Source organism: Pituophis catenifer, unplaced genomic scaffold (genome assembly GCF_029215685.1).
Source record: "Pituophis catenifer annectens isolate HBS135680 unplaced genomic scaffold, rPitCat1.0.hap2 SCAF_1, whole genome shotgun sequence".
Taxonomy (NCBI): domain Eukaryota; kingdom Metazoa; phylum Chordata; class Lepidosauria; order Squamata; family Colubridae; genus Pituophis; species Pituophis catenifer.
The window spans coordinates 259,636,218-259,662,488 of NW_027256881.1; the positions used below are offsets into that span (position 1 = coordinate 259,636,218).

At 38.0% G+C, this 26,271-nt stretch overlaps 1 protein-coding gene across 3 annotated transcripts in view; it reads left to right on the forward strand.

The window, feature by feature from the left end:
• Positions 1-1,527: 1,527 nt before the first annotated feature.
• Positions 1,528-26,271, forward strand: part of MPPED2 (metallophosphoesterase domain containing 2) — a 148,297-nt gene continuing 123,553 nt past the window's right edge. Inside the window, exons 1-2 of one of the 3 annotated variants that reach the window (XM_070957523.1) lie at positions 1,528-1,784; positions 8,450-8,693. In XM_070957523.1, the coding sequence (XP_070813624.1) occupies positions 8,566-8,693 (128 nt within the window). In that variant the 5' untranslated portion in view covers positions 1,528-1,784; positions 8,450-8,565. Of the gene's footprint in view, positions 1,785-2,345; positions 2,366-3,599; positions 3,615-8,449; positions 8,694-26,271 lie in introns of those variants that run through there. The other 2 variants (XM_070957524.1, XM_070957525.1) reach the window with 2 other exon arrangements.

Below are 26,271 nucleotides of genomic sequence, written 5' to 3' on the forward strand. Positions count from 1 at the left end.
TAAAGTTAGAAAGAAACCAATGAAAACTACATTTAACCTTGATATAACTTTCCATACATGAATCTTTTTTTTTAAAAGAACTGTTCTATTTTACCCTGAGATATTGTATTGAAAATAGTTTTTTAAAGTCTAGTCAAGCACAAAAATACCTCCCACAAAGCTTTATTGACATTATTATTAGTTATATCTGCCCTTCCACAATTAATTTAAATGTTATTTCTTAGTATTTCCCTCAGATAGTTTTGCCTGGAGTTTTTTAACCATTAAGGACATTTGTTTCTCATTCTTCCTAATTCTTTTTTAAAGGAAGTTTTAACTTCAGGTATTGCTTATGAGGAGGACATTTATTATAATCTCAATAATTAATTTAAGAATTAATAATTAAAATTGCTATGCAACATTTTCTAAAAAAATCCTATTAAACCCAACAAGGCTTGCTTCCCAAGTTACAAAGTTTATGTAAAGTAACAGGCTTAAAAGCAGATTTTTTAAAAAAAAAAGACTGGCTAAATTTAGACTGAGATCTTCTGTCTTGTTACTGGGACTAAATACCTCTAGGGTAATGTGTGAGTAAATATATACAATAGAACTATATGGAAATTGGATACAGTAGTTTAAAGGTCTGTTGTGAGTTATCTTTTTAGTAATGGAGATGATCAAGAAAAGGTCTTATTTTAAAAAGTTGCTTCTCAATACATTTCACAAAAGGTTGAGGATATGGATGACACAAAGTCATCCATTTTCATTCCCTTCTGTTCCATGTTTTTTTTTTCCAGTCTGTGTTTTCTGGAAATGCTGTTAACTATCACACAGCAATTTGAGGCAACCCTGCAATACATCAACACAAGAGACAAATACATTTGTTTCTATACAAACATGTTTTCAGGTCTCTTTATATAAATATGTTTTCGGCTTAGAACGTGGTAGTATCGATTTTCCTTGCTGTAACCCTTCCTGCTAATATTACTTAAAAAACAAAACAAACGCACCTTGTTCTATTTCTTAAAGGGAGGGGAAGGTGTAGGGAACCCCCACCACGGTCTGATTAATTAAGATGACGACATAATGAGTGAGAAACATCGAGGCATTCTGGTGATTTGGGTCTCCTCTCCTATTTAATCTTTAATCTTTCAGGGAGGGCAAAAGATTCGCCGCCGTTCGGCGAGGGATGCTGCTCTGCTTTTTTTTTGGCTGTGAGTGTGGCTGGGGCGGGGGGGGGCAGTGAAGTAAGATTCAACAGCAGCAGGGAGGAGCTGCCTCTGTGTGTGTGTGTGTGTGTGTGTGTGTGTGTGTGTGTGTGTGTGTGTGTAGTGTGCGCGCGTTGGCCGCCCTGTTTCCTGGTGCTCTGCTCCCTGACCCCAGTGGCAGTCCTTACTCATTGCACTGTTCCCTTCCTTCTTCGCTTTTTTTCCCTCTCTCTCTCTCCCTCTCTGTCTCTCTCTCTCTCCCTCTCTCTTTCCTTCTCGTTCCCCAATTCAGAGGTCGGACTGCTCTTTATTTTCTCCCCCCCTTTTCTTTTCTTTTCCTTCCTTCCCTCCCTCCCTCCTCTACCTCTCTTTCGTCCCCCCCCCACCCCCGAGATCCTTGCGGGTCGAAGGTTCTGCCCTGCCTTACACCAGCCGCCCACCTATGCCAAGGTCTCCCTGGCTCTTTCGCTCTCTGTAACCAGCGGCTTCTCGGCAACGTCGCCCCCCTCCCCTCCATGGATCGGCTCCTTCCCCAGCACTGAAGGCATCCTTAGGAATACACCTCCACCTCCAGGAAAATAAAAAGAGCCAGAGAAGGTAAATCACCCGCCCCGTTCAGAGAGGAAGGGGAGAGGACTCCAATGGAAGAAGGGAGAGGAGAATTACCAATAACAAACACAAAGCGCTGGGTTAGAGGTGCCTTGTCATGTACAAGGAGATCAGAGAGGGCAACCACCGCGAAACAATAATCAGACTCAAAACGGGCTGCTTATTTGCATTCGCTCTGGGTAGAACGGAGGGTTTAAAAAAAAAAAAAAGGTTTGGAGAAGGAAAGCTAATTTGCTGATCTGCGCGAGGGTCGGTTTCTTTTGCCTCCCTTCTTCTTCTTCCTCCTCCTTCCCACCCTGGCTTGCAATGCCCCCATCTCTCCTCCTCCTTGCCCCCCTCCCGGATTCGGCGTTCATTTCTTGCCTTTGCGGAGCGGAGGTGTTGGGGGGGGTGGCTGGGGAGGCGGCGGCGGTTTGGGAATAGATTTGGCAGAGGAGATTAATTTTGCTCGCTGTTTACTAGCAAGTCTCGGGTGATCTGGGTTACAATGTTAGAGCACGACCGGGGGAGGGTAGGCCAAAGGGAGCATTGTGCTGTGCGAGGCTGCCGGAGAAAGCGAGGCGAAAACGGTAGATCGGGGGAGTGAAATGCAAAGTATAGTTAGCCTGAAAAAACTGAACCGTGTGACTGGCGGGAGAGAAGGACGGCGCCGGGAGGGGCGGGGGGGGGGGACAAATCGTTTGTTCTTGCCGTATTTCCTCGCTTTCCAAGAGGCTTTTCTTTTTCACCTCTTTCTCCCCACCTCCCCAATTTCCATAGGGGAGAAAAAAAAAAAAAACCCCGGGGGAAAACTTGGCAAAAAATAAAATAAAAAAAGTACTGAGTGCTCTTTTTTTTTTTTTTTAACTATAGCTGGAGTTTTCCACGTTTCTTTCACATTCAAGGCAGCTACATACTCTTTCTCTCTCCCCTCACCCACCCCCAATTCGCTGCTTTTCCAAAACATGCTTTGAAATCAATGGTCCCCTGAGGCCTAAGCGCCCTTGGAAACCTTTGCATTTTATTGGGATGTATTCGCCTCCCTGTTTGCATGTTGTTCATCGCGATTATGATATTTTTGTTTCCCTCCCTTGCTCTAGGATTATGTCATTCCCCCCTCTGCATCCCTCAACCCTGACCTCCTGAAAAGTGTCGTAGCGTCGTGAGAAATAGGGAGTTCGAGCGATCGGCTTGTATTGGCGAGGAGCGGGGTGTACATTTTTTGGGGGGGTCATTGCAGAGATCTGAGTGGGGGGGGGAATATGAAAACTTTAAGCGCGCGAGCGCGCCCAAAGCCATACTTAAGGCAGTAGCCCGCAAAAGGGGTCTCGAGAAAGGGGAAGACATTTCCCCCCCCAAAAAAAAAGTCAACAGAGGGGTTGAAAAATGTGCATCTTTCTGCGGAGAATGCTTGTTATGGGTTAGCAGAGACTTGATCAGGGTTATCGTGCCAGTTTGAAAGGAAGAGGAGAATCAGGTTGGGATGAATGACGTTGGGAAAGAAGGGGGGGGGGAGAGCGATAGAAAAGGCAGGATGGTGCGCAGTCAAAGCTATTGGCCGCTGATTGTGATCAATCATTCCGAGCCCTGGCAAGAGGGAATGGGAGAGGGAGAGAGGAACCAGCCCCAAACACCCTGCGAGGATTCAGAGGAGTGCAGCCACCTATCCGGGAAAGAAGGGGGGAGAAAGTCCACCCAGCGCTGCTTAGATGGGCATGGAGTGACGGCCACCAAGAGGTAGTGCCTGCAACCTGGGACGTCTTCCTTGCTCATAGTCCCTTTCAGCTAAAGGGTCTGGAGGAAAATGCATCTTTGCAACAGAGGGAGAGGCTTGACGCTGTAAGGGTTTCTTCTCTAAAGGGTCCCCAAGTGCTGCGGGGTGCAAGAGGGAGTACTGGATGCATGAGGGAGTACCGGCGGGTTGGTTTTTGATGAAGGGAAACCTGACTTGATTTCTTTTACAGGCTGGATGTGCGGGATAATATTTTTCTGCTTAACTGTTGCTTTGATGGAACTCATGATCCTTCCTCCCCCAGTGACAGTTTACCTAGCATTAGGAATACAGTAGCATGCTGATTCTGATCTGCTGGTATTGCACAAGATTGCAGTGAGAGTGTAAACTTGCGTGGCCAGAAGAGATGGGAAGTCGAAAAGATATCGGGCAAGAGAGATAGTGGCTGGCCACTTCTTTATCTTATTAAGAAAACTTCATAGATGTGTCTCTGTGAGTCTGCCAGAGTCAAAGTTGGACTGGAGTCTTTTTGCTTTTTCACATACACACAGATTTAATCCACACTTCTTACACTGACAAAGAAATAGCTTCCACTGAGAATGAGACTTGTTTCTGAGTAAACATGCATTGATATGCATATTGCCTGTTTGCTGTTTTATTTTGTATCAGTATTGGAGATAATGCAAGCTTATAAAAGTGGTCTAATATGGGTATTCTTTCCCTTTATCTCAAATATTTCAGGACTTCTCTGGTTAATAAACTAACATTCCTAGTTGATGAATTTAATGATGGATTTCTCTTTTTACTCCCCATATTATGGTTTTTTTCCCCCCTTCAGCAAATAATGGGTTTGGGTATTATTTTTAATTTTCTATCTTGCCACTGATTAAAAATGCAATCCTTCTCAGTTGTGCTTTGTGTTTGTGAGACAAAATTGCAGTGTAAATGTTATCAGTGTTCTGCTTATATAGACTTCAAATTGAACCAGTGAATTTATTTGAACTGGTGGTGTTTTCCCATCATGTCAACTTTATTCTTGTAGGATGTCTATCATCATTTTTGGGTTCTTTCCTGAATATTATAATCATGTATGAGATAATATGGTAATTCAGGGTTTTTGGCAGTTTTTGGTTATATTAGCTCCTGCATTAAAATGAATGCCAAGGTCAAATCTATTCCAAAGTATTATATCTCCTTAAGGAAATGATTGTTCTAAGGAGAAGAAAAGAATTATATTGTTAACACAAATCCTTATGGGAGACTAATACCAGCATGTATGTAAAAGTTTTGAAGTAGTTGACTTTGCCTTATATTTTCTTCAAAGAGTTATTCATTAAAGATCACAGTCATTCTCTTTAATATGAGAGCTGTTTTGCACTAGAAAGACATTAAAAGAAAATTAATAAAATCGGTCTCTTTGGATACAAAACAATATTTCTGAGTTTGATATTTACTGATGGACATTTAAAAAGCTGTATTTTTCTTTTGTTCAATAGAATGCCAATATAAATGAAATATTTCACTTCTTAAGAATTCAAAAGTGAAGTTCAAGATTTTCTGCACGTGAATCAGTATACTTAAGCTTTAACATTTCCCCTCTCATAGTTGAAAGTTACATAGAAAATAAATAGAATTGAATTAAGATCTTAAATTATCTTTAGTGAGCTTTTTGTAATATGTAACATTAATTCTGGCAGTTAATGAAAATACAGTGGCATCTATTTTTTTAAAGGGCAGAAAAAGTATGAGTTTGTATTTCATTAATGTTTGTCTTTTATCCAACAGAATCTGCTTTGTGTGAGGAAAAAAAATTGCTATGCCATTTCAACGTTACTGCCTAATGTACGCCAAGACTAAAATTCTCACAATACAAAGTGTGTTTTTTCCCTCTGAGCTCTCAGGGCTAACATTCTTTTTTAATGACAGTCATTTCTCTAACGGGAAGATGTTTTCATTTGTATTTACTTTTCAGTGCAGTGCAATTATGCAGCTCCACACTGCACACTGCCTTCATAGTTAGTATCTCAAAAGAGAATTACAGTCTTCACTACAGAACTGCAATTGGAAGCAGGTGTTGTATTTTACTGTTATGCAAAATAACAGTAAAATATAATTGTGGTGAAAATTAAGGAAACAGCTGCAAAGTTGGTATGGAGGTTCCTTCATTATAATTTGTAGACAGTTATCTTGCACGAATAACTGGGCAAATATTTTATGTACTGAATCTTATATACACATGCATATATATATATATATATATATATATATATATATACACACACACACACACACACACACATATACATACATACATACATACACACACACACACACACACACACACACACACACACACACCTGTATATGCAGTCAAAGCTGGAAACAACAATCCAATTTAATGAAATTTTATTTCATTTGGGTCCATACCTTGTTGATGGAATTAGGGTTTTATTTCGTCATAATGGCTTCTTATAATTTGAGACAAACAATCTTGATTATAGAAAGGGAGTTGTGAGATTTCTTAACCTGGTTATCATAGGAAATCTTATGTAGGCCTGAGGTCGTATAACAATAAAAGGGAGATGCCCATCTGTCATTTGGAAATTTGTTTCTTGAATTTTGTGCTGAAGTAGATTTTAAACTTCATTGTATGCTCTTACACATTTAATTTTCAACAGTATTTGGATTCAAAGATAGCATCATTGTAGGAAAAAAGCCTCATAGTATACAGCATGAGACTTTCTGGCTATTCCTAACTCTGCTTAGTTATAGAAAGGTATATTTCAAGTTTGTAATAGTATAGAACTCCAAACGTTTGGTATTTTGGAGTTACTGAAAATGGTCAGATACTTTTTTTGAAATATTTTTATCCCATCTTAGAAGTTTTAGGGTGGATTATACTCCTTCCTACAACATTTTTAAAGGTAGTTTTTGGTAATAAGGTAATGAATTTTTTTCTCCACTTGCTAGATTTGGAATCAGAAATATTATATCTGTGCTTGATGTTAGGCTTTTAGAGTAACTTGGTGCAAAATTAGAGTAACTTAGTAACCAAAATTGGAAACAAGGTATATACTCTGATAGAAATGGGCAGAAAAAAAAATTATCTGAAGAAAATGGATTGACAGATAAATATGTATGTATTTAAGAGTAGAAGTAGGTATGCAAAAATGCATTATTACAAAGTATTTGAATGCCCAAATTATTTTAGGGAGGATTATTTTTAATGAGAATGGTTTGGCAAAAATTGGGATAAAAGATACTGTTTGCATCATGTTATTCAAATTGACCTGAGCAAATATATACAGGATAAAGAAGTTACATAGGTAAAGTAAGCAGATAGAAATGTATGACATAGTTTAATCAATTTAAGATAAAATGGCTCATAGTAATAAATTACAGTTTTAAACTAGAGTGTACAGTTGTATGTTTTAGCTTGCAATAGAAATGTGTTAGAGGAAAAGGACTTTAGGTGATAACAAATTTATCCCATGGCTTTTAAGTACTTTTCATGTAATAATTGCATGTAATAATTAAAAAGTAGGCAGCTCTAGTAGGATGATAAAATAGTAGAGAGAAGTTCTTTTATCTTACACTCCCTGGATCATTTCAATTGTCATAATTCATCAACCATAGCCAAGTTAAGTTCAAAGCACCTGGAAGGCAACAGATGGATGAAAGCTGCCCTTAGAACGTATGCATTGCCTTGACAGATGTATGGATCATGCCAAGGTCCATCTGCTCGTGCAATCTGTTTCTAAAAATGGTCTAGGTACTTCTATAAACTTGTAAGTGCCCATCCTTGCTTGTTTTCCTTCAGTCTGGTATTGAAGAGCATATTACTTCTGAATATAGATACTGTGTTTAATTTAAATCACATGTATTGAACGCTCTTTTACAACCATTTAGTCACCACATCTTAGTGTTTACTTACTACATAATTCTTACCTCTTGGACTCCTTTCCAGTGCTTTTTGTGGATGATCTGGAAAGTATGCGCTTTTAATCTTTTTTTCAAATTATAATTTTCTAAATCTTTGCTACATTTATCATTAGATTGATTTTGCAAATCAGAAAATTATATTATTATCTTTTCCTTGAAAAAAGTGCTATATCTTGGTTTTTATTTGCCCATTTTTTAATGGCCCCATTTCCAGCTCTATGGCAACTTATGAAATGGAGTCCCTGAAACTGATAAATAGCTGTAATTGTATTTGTGAAATATGGCACATGATTCTGACAATACATTATTAAAACATCAGTGAGAAATGTAAGGGAAATTCAAAATGAAGAGTATAATTATGTTTTGTTTGTTTTACAGTACTATAATGTAAGATAACTTGCCCATAATAGTGTGTTTTGACATTTGTTAAAATAAAACTATATATGAAAAGTATAGAAAGAAAGAGGAAAAAGAGGAATAGATGACAACTGTTGAATGACAAGATACTGTATGCTGGAAGTTTTTTTTTTTTTTAAATAAAGTTGTGTGACTTTTATGAGATTTGGTAGATTTAAATATACAAAGAACATGGTTTTTACATTCAATATAAAAACACATTAACAACGTTTTATTAGGACTAATAGGATATGCAAGCAAATATTTCAGCTTGGCATATGAACCAGGAAACCAGCTTTTTTCTAAGGTACTCTATTCCATTTCCTTTCCTTCCTAGTTTTCCATTATATTCTGGTCAGTCTGCAGAACATGATTGCAACAAGCAAGTTTAATCTTCCTTTCCAAAGATTGTATTTTTGAATACCTAATGAAATCTTTTTTTCTTGGTGGACAGTTTTGATTTATCCATGTTTGGAGATTGAGTTTGCTAAGAGTATGTATGCTAATGTGATATAAGAAAGATGCATCAAAGAAAATGTTAGGCTGAGCTTAATGTTTTTAGATGGAATTTCAAAATGATAAATGTCTCCATATTGTTGTCCAGAATTCTGCAGAGTTCATGAGGACATCTTTGGCTTCCGACATTGGCTGAAACACAATGCTCATTCCTGTATTTTGCTCTGGAAAGTTGTAACTCGCTCATGTCTATAAAGAGGAAGCATGGCACATGGAATTCCTTCACAAGGCAAAGTTTCCATTTCTGTGGATGAATACAGCTCAAATCCAACCCAGGCATTCACACACTACAATATTAACCAAAGCCGATTCCAGCCTCCACACGTACACATGTAAGTACAGTTGAGCCATTCATGTTGTCAATCGTTGTGTAACCATCCTCACTTCTATCAAGAGATTGTAAAAAACCATGTCTATCCTGCATTAATTATTTATCTGCTGTATGCTTATAATGGATATTTCTAACACATATTTTTCATTTATTTTTCAGGATAATTCAGTATGGTTAACTAGGCTAATCTAAACAGTCCTAACACAATGACTTAATAATCATATAAGCATTAAAAAACAGAAATAAGTGGACTTTAAAAAACACTTGGCAATTTTGTAGCTTTTACCAGGAACATGCCTCCAGGCGTCTTTGCAGAGATAAAGACTAAAACGGTTTTTTTTTTAAAAAAAAATTAAAAGAGATGATTGAAATATTAGCTATTCTATTGTGTGAACTGCAACGAAATTGTTTCCAACCCCAAGAATTGGATGTGAAATAATTGCAATTATTGCTGCCCTCTGCTATAAATAAGTCGATAAAAAATGTCCAAATTGGGTTGCATAGTATATTACATTCAAAGAGCTCCAGATGTCAGAGACTTGGTAAAACTCGAGCACAATTTTGTATGTGAGCTGCAGGCCTTGTAACCGACTTGTAGCTTTATTGATTTCACTAGAACTTGCCAGAGGGACATATTTTGCGAAAATGTGAACACCCTTCCCCCGCTCTTTGCACTCAGCTGCGAAATAGGCCTAATTGGGACTAATTGTCTCCTGATCACTGAATCCTTTGTCCTCCTTGTTGTAAGGAGAACGTGTGCCGCATGCTGCATTCTTCTGTCAAGAAAGACAAAGGATTCCAAGAGGGCTGAACTATTAATCCCAAGAAATACAAATACTGTATTAAAATAATGTTTATGTCCCAGACCTAAACCAACAAAGATAGAGCAAAAGGTCTTTTCCTTAGCTTGCTTCAGTTTTGGTATTGTGGCTTCTGAGATCTTACAGCAGAAGGACTGAACACAGACCAAATGCTGTCTCCTCTATATCTTTGAGTGTGAGTGTGTATGTATTGTTTGTCCATGCTCCATAAACACACACCATTTTAAAAACTAAGTAAAGTCTTAAATTCCAGATTTCCTTCCCATTGTTTAGTGAATTGTGATCTTTATCAGGCATTTTTTTTTTAAACTAAGCTTCTTTTTCCCCCCTCTGGTCTAATGGATAGGTTAAATTATAAAACAAAGAGGCACCTCTTGACCTCACAGCGACCCAAAGCGAATGGGGTATTTCATTCATTGTGTGGATAATAGCTTTTGCATAGTGAGAATGCTGAAGCATGTTGCTACTTTGAACTCTACTTGGGAGGAGGTATAAAATACCTGATAAGATGTTCTCTATTGAACAATCTTCTGTTGCACTGAGGGTGGTATGCAAGCCTTTGAGATATGCAGAGCTCCTCAGTAAAGGGAAAGCTAGCCTATTTTCATCCATAGAAAAAGAAAGAAAGGGTCATTGCCAATGCAAATATTTTAATCCCTTTAAAACACAGTTGCCTTTTCATGGACTAGTTTAAAAAAGGCTTTGGGCATGATGTAAAAAGCAGGTGGTCAGTTTGTACCTTCAAAGTATTTCTTCTACCAGTGGGGTAAACTCTGAATTTTAGAAGCATTTTTGAAATAGGTGTAGTGGGTGTTTGAGGGAATGCAATTCAAGAGAATATCCAGCCTCTGCCTTCACTTTTGTCTTTTTACATGATTTAATAGGTTGCAATGAGAAAACATTCCAGGTGTTATTTTAACAAATTACTTTTATCTGATTGTTGAATTGAACTGTAGCTGCATTTGTTGTACAGAACCTGATAGTTCAATATGCAGTTCATTTATATTGTGGAGATTTTACATGAGCTTTTGAGTTTTCTTTGAAACTATGGGAAACACAGAGCGTTGAAATCCAGTTTTATTTTTAAAAATAGGGGGTTATTATTCTGTGGAAGTGGAATCAGATTGACTTTTCACTACAATTAGTTGCAAACTAAAAATAAAAATCACATTTGTTTCTGGAAATTAATGGCTACATTGATGTCTCTGTAAGTGCAACATTTTACAGGGATAGATTTTTGTTTATTTATTAATCAGGTTAATTAAGGAAATCTGCTGAAACTTAGAAAAGGCGTGCAGCTTGTTTCAGATTTGTTCAGTGAACTCCATAAAGTTGCTTAAAAATAATAATAATTGAAGAAGACAAAATGTAAGGCAATTTCTAGCAGAATTAAAAGATATAATTTTTATGATTGTTAGAGAAAGCTCTGTATATTTTCTGTTTCTTTGTACGTGCTTATTGTTTTACTTAAGGGACTTTATATTTCTGTATGTTTTCTATTTCTTTGTACATGCTGCTTTATGCTTAAGGGACTTTTTTTTGCTTAAGGGACCTTAATTCGGAGATGTTCATACAGAATTGTGTGGCTGTGCTTTTTTACATCCAAGGATAGAGCTGCAGGGACATGGAACTTTGATTTCATTTTTATTGCAGGATTTCTTTCAATGGCATTCTATTGCCATGTTTACAGAGGTACACAACTGAAACTCCAAAAGATGGAAAGCAGGCATAGATTAACAAATTAACCCCACAAATTGTTGATGGTAAATAAAGAAAGCTGGCCAGCCTATTTTTTCTACTTAAAATAATATCTTCCCAAAGCTGTACAGGTAGTCCTTGATTTACTACCACAGTTGAACCCAAAATTTCTGTTGTTAAGTGAGAAATTTGTTAAGTGAGTTTTGCCCCATTTTATGACCTTTCTTGCCACAGTTGCTAAGTGAATCAACATAGTTGTTAAATTGGTTACATGATTGTTAAGTGAATCTGGCTTCCCCATTGACTTTGCTCGTCAGAAGGTCGCCAAAGGTGATCACATGACCCTGGGACACTGCAACCGTCATAAATGTCAGTCAGTTGTCAAGCATCTGAATGTAAATCACATGACCATGGGGATGCTGCAATGCTCATAAGTGTGAAAAACAGTCATAAGTCACCTTTTCCAGTACCGTTGTGACTTTGAATGATTACTAATTGAACTGTTGTAAGTTGAGGACTATCTGTATTAGGTTATAAAATAAAAATCTGGTGAAATACTACTGGTTCGCACAGGTTCGGGCAAATCGGTAGTGATAAAAGCTACTGGTTTGGGCAAACAGGTATTAAAAAAAAGTTACCAGTTCGTCTGAACTGGTATTTCTGACGATCAGCTGTGCCACACAATTTATATTATATTATATTATAGGAAATCCTGCTTTCTAGCGAATCTAAATTGCGCGGCATAGATGTTCCTCCCCCTCGCTGTTCTACTTACCTTGTTAAGCCTCCTTTTTCTGCACAAAGTGCACATTTTGTGTGTATTGTGCATGCACGCGCAGCGTGCATTTGGTGTACACTGTGCATGTGTGTGCAGTGTGCTTTTGGCATGCTCTGTGCACATGCAGCACATTTGGCGCACACCACACAGGCACGGGCAGCAAACTAGTGGCAATACGCGGAGGATGTCACCACTGATAAAAATCCTGCATTTGATTAAAAACATAATGTAAATTTTGCCCCTGTAGTGTTGCAAAGTATTCAAAGATGCTTCCTTAATCACAGTTAAGATACTAGTGGATTCAGAAGTCGAAAAAAGTTGTTGGTTCCTGTATATCTCAGCTATTTCCCTGTTCTTCCCTGTCTATTTCTGAGTTAATTCCATGAATTATGTACAGATAGTCCTCGACCTAGGACTACAATGGCACCCAAAATTTTCATGGCTAAGCTAGACAATTGAGTTTTGCCCGGCTTTACAATCTTTCTTGCCACAATTGTTAAGTGAATCACCGCTGTTGTTAAGTTACTAGCATGGTTGTTGTGAATCTGACTTTCCCTTTGACTTTGCTTGTCAAAGGGCTGTAAAAGGGGATCACATGACCATAGGACACTGCAACCAACATAAATACATTCTAGTTGCCAGGTGTCCAAATTTTGATCATGTGATTGTGGAGATGCTGCAACCAGTCATAAATGTGAAAAACTCTTCATTAAGTCACTTTTTTAGTGCCGTTATAACTTGGAACAGTCAGCAAACAAATAGTTGTAAGTCGAGGACTACTTGCATGAATTTTATATTACATTAGACTTTTTATGGTTGTTAGTTCCATATTTATTCATTTATTTACAAAATTTATACCCTACATCTCCAGTGTTAAAATATATAAAATCAAAACATCAGAGAATTACTTGTTTCTGCAGAAAAATATTTGCTTGGTATGGGCTAGGTTTCTGTAGTTTTGATTAAGTATTTATTTATTAATCAAATTTATTATATAGACACATTGTATAGTCTTGAGGAGGCTGATTAAAAGTTGGGACCGATGAAACATACCGTACCCTATCAACTTTATTAGACTCCTTTGTTTGCTGAGACTGTAAACACTAATGGTTTGCCAATTAATCAAAACTATGTACTGCTGGATGACAGTATACATCTTTAAATTGTATTTGTCTTTCTAGATCAATCATTTTAGTTCAGTCTAACCTGTCTCATAGGCTTGCGGTGGAGAGGAAGATTAAAGTAAAAGGCAATAAGCATCCATTTAGTTTATTCAAACAGAAAGCATTTTCATGTGCAGGTGAATTTAGGTAAATTTTAGGAAAATATATAATAAAAAGAGTACATAATAACACATACAATATTCAGTAGCTTCTGTAATGCTTTTTTCCAGTTTCTTACCTGTAGTTAGCAATAGAAGAACTGGTATATATTTTTTGCAACAAATGAATCTTGGGTATATGTATGTGTCTTTCTGTTCCTTTTTATGTGTGTTTGTGTATAAGTGGGAAAGGCAGTGTGAGCTGCTTATACCTTATTCTGAATGATATACCATGGTTGGAGAGAAGATAGAAAGAAATAGTCAGCAATATTCTAGTTATTATCAATATATCTTTCCCAGGAATATAAAGGTGTTATGTTTCCTGGAATATTTTTCTAGTCTGATCTGGCTCATTTTCAAAGTTGGCTTTTCTTTTGTTAACTTCTCCCACCTCAATAAATTTGGACCCTTTAATCTTCAGTTTTGAGTCAGTTAACTATGTTGAGTGACAGTCAAGAGTTTCCAGCACCTTTCCCTTCCTTTCTTTTTCAGTATTTCATTAGCTTGGAAAAATAAGAATGATAGATAAGACAGTGCACTTTGATTAGAGATTCTTGTATCTCATGTAAAAAAATTCTTTCCATAAGATAAAGAATGCAGATAATGCAGTTGAACTTTAATTAAGAGTATTTCTTTCTGTAAATATGCTTGTTCTGTACTGGCAATTCTAAAATAATTTGACTGTGTCTGATGAGACATGCAGTTTAAAAGGGCACTTACCTATTTTTTCTGTAAAGACATTTCCCGTTGCCTTTCTTTTATGATGAATAATTTTGTAAAGATAATAATACAAAATACTGAGAAATCAACTACTGTGGATGCCTTCTTGTTATACATATATACTACGCTGGATTTGGCATTGATAAATAGAGCAGTGAAAATAACTGTGTAAGTTACCAAAAGTACATGTGATATTGATTCTTATATGATTAAATGGTAAAAATAATCATAGCAACCTATCGTTCATTGGTCATATTGTACTTATAATTGCCAAGCCTGAGAAACCTCCTGTAATAATTTTATTAATCTCTAGTGACTTTGAGATTATGATTGGCAAAGACGATGAAGCAAAAGTCATTCTGAAATTAGAAGTTCAATTTGATTTATTAGAAGTAAATTGCTACTACCACACTTTTTTACTATTTTACAGTACAGTATAAAGAATAAATAGTCATTCATATAAGAAAAATGAACTTCTGCAATTCCTTAAAAATGTTTCATGAAAAATATTGTTCTACTTAGTGAACTAGAAAAATTGTTTCATTTAATGAGTTTCAATTTGTATACTATTTCAATTGTATACTAGTTATCAATGGGTATTTTGGTATCTACTCTTTACAATATAATCTGTTAAGAAAGATCTCTGTTTTATGTTCAGTGAGAACCCAGTATATATAATATTATTGTCTATATGAAGAATATTACACTTCATGTCAATTGACGTAAAAGCAATTTGTTTCTTCTTGCACATTTGCATTTTTTGAGATTGCAGTAATTAGTGAAGAGGAATGGACTGATTTGTTGTGCATCATACTACACTTTTCTTTATTTTTGCCTGCTTATCATATTGTATACAGTATTTAAATAAGATTTGCCCAGAAGGGAAAAAATATCACATTGCTGCCCAAAATCTGTGTGAGAATAATTTGTATAGGTTTTGATTAAGCTTTTTAATTTTTGTTAGCTATTTTTTATACTATGTTTTAATCTCCATTCGTGTCTACATCAAAGAAGGCAAGTAATGCAGAGAAGTAGGTCAGGATTGTCATCTTTTCTTGAGCAGCAACTGCTCATCACAACAGTTCAGGACTTATATGTTCTTATTTGGAAATAATCTATATTACTTTCCTGAACTGGGGTACCCTGGTTTTCATTTACCTAAGCCAGGAGTCTGCAACCTTAAATGCTCAGAGAGCCATTTGGACCCGTTTTGCACAGAAAACAAAACACTGGGAGCCACAAAACCTGGGTGGGCATGGCCAACTCGATGTCACTCACTTCCACTAGTCACATGATCCCCCCCCCAGCCACACCTACCCAACCAGTCATTAGGGCAAAGAACCAGTTGTTAAAAACACCAGGAACCACAAAATCCTTTTGACATATATCTCTCTCCCCTCCCTCCCTCTCCCCCCATCTCTCTCTTATCTCTCTCTGTCTCTTTCTCCCCCTCTCTCTGTATCTCTCTGTCTCTGCCCTGGCTGCTTCTCCATCCCCCACCATTGCCCTTACTTTCTCAGGCCAGGTGAGGAGTGACGGGGGAGGGTGAGGGCAGGGCGAGCCAGTGGTGGGATCACCTGACAGGGAGCCACAGCAGAGGGCCCAAAGCGCTGCATGTGGCTCCGGAGCTGCAGGTTGCTGACCCCTGACCTAAGCGCTTCTAAAAGATTTGTGGTTCATCTTTTGAATCTTAGATTTTGATTCATTTTGAGGTAATCATAATTCTAAGTATTACTGCCCCCAGAGTGATTCCTTTGTCCTCATTTATGGTCCAAGTAACAGAAAAAAACAAGATTATACATTTTAATTCTGTTAATTCTGTTGTTAAGTGAATCACTGCAATTGTTAAGTTAGTAATGTGGCTGTTAAGTGAATCTTGCTTTCTAATTGACTTAGCTTGTCAGAAAGTCACAAAAGATGGTCACATGACCCTGGGACACTGCAACCATCATAGATATGAACCAGTTGTTAAGCATCCATACTTTGATCATATGACCATGGAGATGCTGCAATGGCCATAAGTGTGAAAAGTAGTCATGTCATTTTTTTCAGTGCCGTTGTAACTTTGAATGGTCACCGAACAAGTTCTAAGTTCAGGTCTACCTATATAAAAATGCTGGTATATTACCATTTGTGGATGAAGACAAAGTTATATATGTCAACAGTGATGTATGCTGCAGTAACAGGGATAACATTGCAACACAGCCCATCTTGGCGACATTTTTTGGTGTATAACACAATACTGGCCATATTGATGTTTCCAGGAAGCTTGCTGGTGGATATTATTCCCCCCCCCAAAAAAAGTTTAATTATCATGAGCCTCAGTAGCCCAATGGTTAGAGTGCAGTACTGCAGGTTACTTCTGCTGACTGCTGGCTGCCTGCAGTTTGGCAGTTCAAATCTCACCAGGCTCAAGGTTGATTTGGCCTTCCATCCTTCCGAGGTGGGTAAAATGAGGACCCACATTGTTGGGGGCAATATACTGACTCTGTAAACTGGTTAGAGAGGGTTATAAAGCACTGCGAAGCGGTATATAAGTCTAAGTGCTATTGCTATGCTATTGCTATCAAAAACAGCTGTGAAATTACAAATGCTTAAAATAGGTGTGGATAGACCATATTTTCTTAATCTGTGGCCCTTAAGTAGGAGATCAACTTGATTGGGGTTTTCTGAGCAAATGATTGATTTATTGTGATATTTGATCAGTGTTGATTTTTAAAAATCACATAGATAGACTTTTTCCAGTGTTATTTATTTCCAATGGCGTGCCTATCTTTAACTGTAATCAAGTTCATCCTTGCAATTGGTCACCACCTTCTCATTTCATCGACATCTTTCAACATTGTAGATATCTCAGGAGACCAGGGACTTTGTGTAATGTACCCAAAAAATGATAACTGAGCTTGATCATTTATGATGCGAATGAGAGCTCTGGGTTGATTTGTTCTGTGATTTGTTTGTTAATGTTTTTTTCCCCTTGTATATCCACGGTATTCTCAGGAGCCTAACATCAAAAGCATCAATATTCTTTCTACCCTGCTCTTTCTAAGTACAGTTTCCATTTGCATAGAACATCACAGGCAAGACTATTGCCTGCATGATTATGGTCCTTTTATAAATAGTCACAATATATGACTATTTTTATAAGGCCTTCAAGGCCTTCATTGCTACACTATGGAGTGCTAGTCTGTAATGCATTTATTGACTACCGATTCCTTTATTTTTATTTTTAAAGTTTTTTTATTTTGAATACATTAAAACAAGACACAAACACACAACATTTATATATGTATCACTTTTTCCTACAGCTGCTTCGAAGTGATCCTTTCTTGCTATTTACATCTATTTACACATATTTTAATTTTGTCTTGTTCAACAATTGTTTTCCATCTTTCTTTATTTCCTCTACATTGTACCATGATCTTCAACATTTTCCCCTCTCTCTCCTTTATTCCTCTTTCTCATTTTTCCTATTCTCCGTAGTCTATGTGCAAAATTGGAAGAAGGAAAATCCACCATCAGAAGAAGATTTAATTAGAAAAATTTTAGAATGCGCAGAGATGGACAAATTAACAAAAGAACTCAAGGAGAAAGAGGATACAGAATATTACAAAGTGTGGTGTAGATGGTATGAATGGTTGGAGAATAGGAAAAAACGATTCCTTTATTGTTAATAGACAACCTTAAAAAGGAGAAACTATCCAGTGCTTCAGTATATCTTTTACTGAATTTTAAGGCTAATGAATCTTCTGTTGCTACTTTGGTCTTCTTCATATTTAATTTCAATTCCATTTTTTCATTATGTTTCTTGATTTTCATTAGTAGACGTTGCATGTTGTTTGCATTTCAATATCATCATTAGTACAGTGTCAGTTATCCATGTTTGTTACTCCAGTGTGAAAGCCATACTCATCTTCCTGCCTGAGCTCTTTCAATATATATTTTGCATATAAAAGGAATATATAAAGCCGTGATGGCGAACATATGGCACGCGTGCCACAGGTGGCATGCGGAGCCATATTAGTGGGCACGCCAGCTCAGCTCTGGGGCGCATGCGCGTGCCAGTCAGCTGATTTTTGGGCCTTCTGGACCCACCAGAAGTAGGGAAACAGGCTGTTTCCTGCCTCTGGAGGACCTGGCGGGGGGGGAAGTCCCATTTTTCTTTCTTACCTGTCTCCAGATCGTCTCTATTTATCTGGGAAGGGCGAAAACAGCTTTTCCCACTCCCTTGGAGGCCCTACGGAGGCTGAAATGGCCCATTTCCCAACTCCTGGTGGGACAGGAAGTTACGTTTTTTGCCTCCAGAGACTCCTAGAGAGGCTCCTAGAGACTCCTAGAGAGGTTCTGGAGGCTGGGGACAGCAAAAAATGTCACTTCCTGTCCCACCGGGAGTTGGGAAATGGGCCGTTTCAGGCCTTTGGAGGGCCTCCGAGAGAGTGGGAAAGGCTGTTTTCGCCCTTCCCAGATAAATAGAGAGGATCTGGAACCAGGTAAGAAAGAAAAATGGGCCTACCAGGCCATCATGTGCCAGGAGCGGGGTGGTGGTGTTGCGCGCGCATGCGCGTGGGCACGTGCGCATCCGACCCTCCCCCGCTCCCCCTCTCCTGGCACGTGATGGCAAAAAGGTTAGCCATCACTGATATAAAGAAAGAACTTAGTGCCTTATCTCAGTCCTATACAGCAGGGGGCCCCCAAACTGTGGGCCATGGCCCACTACTGGGCCATGTGAGTGGCATAACAAATGAAGATGTGCACCTGCCCCTCACACAAAATCATTCCCTCTTCCTCTCTCCCCCCCCCCCCCCCGTGCTGCACCACCAACCTGGAAAGCTGCTATATTGATCTAGGCTAGCTTGTTTTCCTGTATTCAATCCAGTCTGTGGCTTCTTCTCCTGCATAGAAATTTTTCATAAGAACAATGAGATATTTGAAAGTCTCAAATTTCTAAAGATACTGTATGCAGTAGCTTGACATGTTTAAGTCAATGAAACACCTTTCTATAATCAGTAAAACCCATTGCAGCAGGGGTTAAATGCTACCGGTTCGGGGTGGTTCTCCCAAAGTGGTACTGAAAATGCTACTGGTTCGCCCAAACTGGTAGTAAAAAAATGCTTTAAAAAGTAAAAAAAAAAAGTTCTGAGGATCGTGCAGCACAGCTGGTCGGCTGAACTTTTTTTAAAACTATTTTTTAGCATTTTTTGACTACCTGTTTGGGCAATAGGTAGTAAAAAAATGTTTACAAAAATAAAAAAAATTGTTCCAACAATCAGCTGTGCCACGCGATCTTCGGAACCTTTTTTTTACTTTTTAAAGCATTTTTTTACTACCTATTGGGGGTCCATTTTTGTTCCCAGGAGGCTTCCCTGAGGCCTGCTAGGCCAAAAACGGGGAATGTGGGGTGCTGTGAAAGAAAGAATGAGGGAGGGATGGGAGAAAGAAAGGGAGGGGAGGGAAGGGAGAAATAAAGAAAGGGAGGGAGGGAGGGAGGGAGGGAGGGAGGGAAAAAGGAGAGGAAGGAAGGACCACAAACCTGGCACTAGATGCAGCTTCAGAGGATACCTTGAAAGAGCATAGCAATCCAGGGCTGGAAGGAACCTGGAGGTCATCTAGTCCAACCCCCTGCTCTAGCAGGAGATTGTTAAAGTGAGTTTATGTCTTTTGACCCTCCCCAGTCACATGACTACATAGCCACACCCACCCAGTCATATGACCCCGCCAAGCCATGCCCACCAAGCCACCCCCACAGAACCACAAAATCTTAATGACTATTCATTTAATGATCTGTCCTCAAAGTTATGACTGTTGCACCACCCCAAAATATTGTGATCACAATTTAGGCACTTGGCAATCAGCTTGTATTTACAGTGATTGCAGTGTTTAGTGATCACATGATCACAATTTGTGATCTTCCCAGCTGGCTTCCAATAAGCAAAATCAATTGGGGAAGCCAGATTCGCTTAATGACCATATGATTCACATAACAACTGTGATTATTCACTTAATGACCACAGTACAAATGGCAATAAAATTGGGTCCATTCAAGTGGTGATTCACTTAATGACTGGATTCCTTAGCGATCAAAATCCCAATCCCAACGTGGTCATAAGTTAATGACTATTTGTATAACCCACATAAATTTAACCTCTTTAGGCTCCTCAATTAATTTTTAAGAATGTAAAGGTATCCTGAGACCAAAATACTTGAAAACCACTTTTGTAAGGTATTTTGGATGTTGACATCCCAGTTGTACAGAATTTCAGTACAGGTAGTCCTTGACTTACAACCACAATTGAAATTTCAGTTGCTTAGCAAGACAGTAAACCATTTTACAATCTTTTAAATAGCTGTTAAGTGAATAACTGCAATTGTTCAGTTAGAAACACAGTTGTTAAGTGAATCTGGCTTCCCTATTAATTTTGCTTGTCAGAAGATCATAAAAGTGATCCCATGATCCTGGTACACTGCAACCATCATAAATATATGCCAGTTGCCAAATGTCCAAATTTTGATCACATGGCCATGCTGCAACAATTGTAAGTGTGAGAAAGGGTCACTTTTTTCAGTGCTGTTTTAAGTCCAAATGGTCACTAAATGAATAGTTATAAGCTGATGGCAGGGGTGAAATGTAAAATTTGTTACTACTGGTTCTGTGGGCGTGGCTTGGTGGTGGTGGGTAATATGACTGGGTGGGTGTGGCCAACTTTTTTTAAAAAAAACTTTTCAAAGCATTTTCTCTACAACCTTTTCGGCCGAAGAGATTGCAAAAAAATGCTTTGAAAAGCCTCTTCCAATCAGGCAACTTAGCTGGGATCGTCAGAGAGGCTTTTAAAAAAATGCTTTGAAAAGCCTCTCTGTCATCAGGCAACACAGCTGGGATCGTCAGGTTTTTCAAAGCATTTTTTTTACCACCTCTTCAGCCGAAGAAGTTGCAGAAAAAAATGTTTTGAAAAGCCTCTGACGATCCCAGCTGAGCCACGCAATCATCAGAGGCTTTTTTTTTTTACTTTTAAAAGCATTTTTTCGGCAGAAGAGGTTATAGAAAAAATGCTTTTTTAAAAGTTAAAAAAAAAGCCTCTGATGATCGTGCGGCTCAGCTGGGCATGGGGCGGGGCGCAGAGATTTTTGCTACCGGTTCTCTGAACCACCCACCGCCATCGCTACCAGATCGGGCGATCTGGTCCGAACCGGGAGCATTTCACCCCTGGTTGAGGGCTACCTTGTATACACCTTCCATCTTTCTTTGATCTTATTTGAATCAGTTACTATCTGTCCACTGGTGTACTCTGGCCTACCAATGTGAGGTTGGAATTTCTCTTCTGAGTTAAGAGTGTTAGGAAGATTTGGTTTCCGTGTCTCTTCCAATTGCCTTTATGACTGTTTTTATAATACTGCTTTTAAACAATGTTCCTTCTTCAGATCATTGTCCTTCATGGTGTTAGCCTCTCTTGGCAATTTCCACTGCTTGTCCATTTAGTTTACTTTCTTCTGTTTCTTGGTCTTTGGGCAATTATTCTTTTCACATTTATCCTTAACAAGGTCTTTGATTTCATTCCACAGTTCTCCTGGTTCCCTATTAAAAAGGTCCAGTACCACAAAAAGCAATTCCTGATATTTTCCCCCTTTCCCCTTTTTCTTAAAATGGCAGCTGTATGGCTCAAGATCATATTGTAGAAATGGGTTTCTTTCTTCCTCAGTTTCAGTTTAATTGGGAATCCGCACATGAGTTATTCATTTTCTGTCTCACCATCAGCTCCTGGCTTTATAAAATTTTTGCTTTATAATTAAATTCTCTTCCATCTCTTTGTATAAATAACACAATTTGATTTCTGTATACTCCATATAGGTATCGCTGGGTTTTTAGAACAAAGCAATATAGACAATACTTATACAGATGACCACTAGTTCAGCAACCAAGTTATGATGGTGCTGAACGAGGAGGACTTATGATCAATCCTCAAAGCTGCAGCTATTGCAGTCTTTCTATGGTCATGATTTGTGCAGGGTGGATTTGATTTAAATCAAGTTGATTTAAATCACAATTTAAATCATGATTTAAATCACTAGTAAAAAGGCTTGATTTAAATCAACTCGATTTAAATCATAATTTTTAAAGAGCAATTGTCATCTCTGCTACTCCTTTGACCCAATGTTGACTCACCGATAGTCCCAGTGTTGCAGAATATACAGCTTCATGCTACATAACTAAGCTCCATTTCATGCTGAATAAACTAAATTATTTATGTATCTTAAATAGAAAACTATCTTACGATAGATTTTTACCCCAAAAGTTTTTTATTAAAATAAATTCGATAAAAATCAAAAAAATCCGATTTAAATCAAAAAAATCTGATTTTTTTTTATTTTTTTAAAAAAATCATTGATTTTTATCCACCCTGGATTTGTGTGATGTGATCATGATTTGGCAACTGGCTTGCAATTAAAATGTTACAGTGTCCATGTGGTCTCCATTTGTAATCTTTCCTGCCAACAATTGACGAGCAAAGTCATTAGGGAAGCAGGCAGGAGGTTGCAAGTCACTTCTGCTGCTTTTTCACCTATCCACAGTGCCTTCCTGCAGCACCCACCCACTCATACTCCATAGCACCTGCCCGTGGCACCCACACATACACACCTGTACTTGTTAGCAGGGTGGATTTGATTTAAATCAAGTCGATTTAAATCACAATTTAAATCACAATTTAAATCACTAATAAAAAGGCTTGATTTAAATCAACTCAATTTAAATCATAATTTTTAAAGAGCAACTGTCATCTCTATCCCGCAGCAGCTCCTCTTCTGAACTGCTGTTGACTCACCAGTATTGCAGAATATTCAGCCTCATGTTGCAGTATCAATTTTGCAGAATGTACAGCCTCATACAACCTGCTGTTGACTCCCAATATTGCAGAATGTACAGCCTCATGCTACATAACTAAGCTCCATTTCATGCTGAATAAACTAAATTATTAACGTACCTTAAATAGAAAACTACCTTTAGATGAGTTTTACTCCAAAAGCATTTTATTAAAATAAATTTGATAAAAATAAAAAAATCTGATATAAATTAAAAAAATCTAATTTAAATAAAAAACCCTGATTTTTATTATTTTATTTTTTTAAAAAAATCATCATTTTTTTTTAAATTTGATTTATATGCCGCCCTTCTCCGGAGACTCAGGGCGGCTTACAATGCACTAAGCAATAGCCTTCATCCTTTTGTATATTTATACAAAGTCATCTTATTGCCCCCACAACTGGGTCCTCAATTTACCTACCTTAGAAAGGATGGAAGGCTGAGTCAACCTTGAGCCTGGGGAGATTCGAACCTGCAGTAATTGCAGGCAGCTGGTCTTAATAACAGGGTGCTTAGACCACTGTACTACCAAGGCTTTATCCACCCTTGTTTGTTAGCACCAGTCCATATACCTGCCTATACTCTGTTGCACCTTTGGCCCCGGGCTCCATAGCACCCACTTGCAGTTATTGATACTAAAGTGATCATCTACTCCATCATTCCATATCACTGGTGTGTGATACAATGCCTATTTTCTTTAGTTGGACAGCTGAGATGACTTTGATGCCTATACACTCCCAGCCGGTTTACTGATTTCTCCCAGGAACATTGCTTTCCCTGTCACAATGAGGCAGGTTCACATGACTTGAGAGAATTTTTATATACACTGAGAGCATATGCACCAAGACAAATTCCTTGTGTGTCCAATCACACTTGGCCAATAAAAAATTCTATTCTGTTCTGTTCCGTTCTGTTCTGTGTAGTAGCCGTGTAGATTTGTTCCTTTTCTTCTGATGTTTTCTCAGTGGCTGTTCCTTTTTTGGTTAGAATCTAAAAATTCTGAAATGTTGCTCAACTTTTAAAAAATAATTTACTCAGTTTATGTTGATGTCCTTTGTCAGTTGCTTTTATCATAATGTTAGAATTCTTTCAAGAATGTATGAGCACAGCTGAATTTATTTTCAACGGAATACGGAATTAATGAATCTTTGTACCATTTGAAAGATATTATTATTTAATTAAGGGAAATACTATTAGTGTTTGATAAAATAAAGATGCCTAATAAATTTGGTAGCCTGCAATATACAAGTTTTTATTTTAACAGACAGCTAATAAATAATATAAAGCAAAAGTTCACAGTTTTTAATGGTTGTTTGGATTTGTTTTTAGATTATTTTATTCTGCTTTTATTTATTTTTTAAATAAATAACTCAAGGGGATGAACATATCTAATAATCCTTCTCCTATTTTACCTACAACAACTTTGTAGGGACAACGATTAAACCAAACTTACCCAACTGACTTTCACACCTGGGGTAAGATTAGAATTCACAGTCTTCTGGTTTCTAGTTGGGTGCCTTAACAAGGTAAATAAATATATATTGCTTAAAATCATATGTGGTAACACACAGGTTAACTCTACCCACAGCTAGAAGTTCAATCCTGACTGGCTCAAGGTTGACTCAGCCTTCTATCTTTCCAAGGTTGGTAAAAGGAGGACCCAAAGCACTGTGGAACGGAATATAAGTCTAAGTGCTATTGCTATTGTTATTGTTATTGTTATGATGAAGTGTATCTAATCATTGATTTGTCAGGACATGGTAACTTCCTTTGACTTCAAAGATAAACACTAGGTGTGAATTACTTTTACTGTTCCATTACTTCATTCTAATACGACTATATTAACTAGAGATTTAACATAATGCAAAATTCAGAATAAATGCCTTATGTAATATCATGTATATTATTAACTATGATTATCAGTGTTATGTAGTGTGCCAATGTGGTACATATTTCTGAACAGATGGTGCAGTCAAGAAAACTGATTTTGAAGGTTACCGTTTGTTTGCCAACATGATATTCACAGTTTCTTCAGAACTCCCAGAAACCTAAGGCTGGCTGGTAAAGCATCCTGCCCATGCAAGTATCATCATCATCATCATCATCATCATCATCGTCATCATCATCATCAATCTTTTATGTATCGGAAAGCCATATACTGCATCTCAGCTGTTCCTTAAGGAAGAAGATAAAAGATGGAAGGGTAGCATTGCAGGAACTTAGTTTGTAGCCAGTGAAAATAAAGTTGTTAATTTGTACCAGTGATAGCAAACCTTTCAGGATTGATGTGTCAAAAATTTGGAAAATAACTAACTTGACTGCTGTTGTATTGCGCGCGCGCACACACACACACACTCAAACAAAAGAGAAACAATTCTCTATCTCCGCCCTTCCTCTGTCCCCTGTACTATAGTACTTGGCAGCAGTGCCAATGCTGGGCCTGAAGCAAAGGCTTAAACTTCAGCTTCAGCTCTAGCTCCATTCCTGCCACTCAGAAAGACTGCCTTGTTCTGTTCCCTAAGGCATATGAACCTTGGGCAACGATGTGATTGCCCCACAGTGTGGTACTTCCCAGGATCTGTGATGCACCACTTAGAGCAGATCTGGGCATTCTATGGCTCTTGCGCCACTTCTGACCCTTTGGCTGTCCTTGTCCCACCTAGGTGAGGTTAATTGGAAAATGAAATATAAATAAGTGTGCTACAGGAAGCAGAAGAAGCCGAATTGGGTCCTGCTTTGCGCAGTTGCTGTGTATTCCTTCAGTTGGCTGACAGCTGCAGGAGGATGAGAAGAGAAAGTGCTTTTCTGCATTAGTGCAGCAATCGTCCCTTGCCTGGAGCAGCCTGAGGAATTGAGTTGATGGAGTTTGAGGATATCAAGGTTACATTGGTTCGGCCCTCCACAACAGTTTCTCATGTGCCCCTTTGGGAAAATCAATTGCCCATTGCTGACTTACAGTATTCCTTTTCTCTTATTTATTTATTTATTTATTTATTTATTTATTTATTTATTTATTTATTTATTTATTTATTTATTTATTTTACTAAATTTGTATACTGCCCTTCTCCTGCTGGACTCAGGGTGGTACACAGCCAAAATAAAAACATCCCAATACAAAATTTAAAATTTGTTAAAAGAATTACACAACTTTGGCCCAAAATTTAAAACATCCCAACTAAAACCCATAGACAATTAAAAATCTAACATCTCAAAAGGGGGGTGGGGGTTACACCAGCCCTGCTTGGTGGAAAAGAAAAGTTTTTAGGGCACGGCGAAAAGCCCGGCACTGCCTGGCTGACGACACCCTGAGGAGTCGCTCTCTGTGGGAGTGTACTGGCCGGTGGGAGGCTATCAGCAGCAGAAGGCAGTCCTGCAAATATCCAGGCC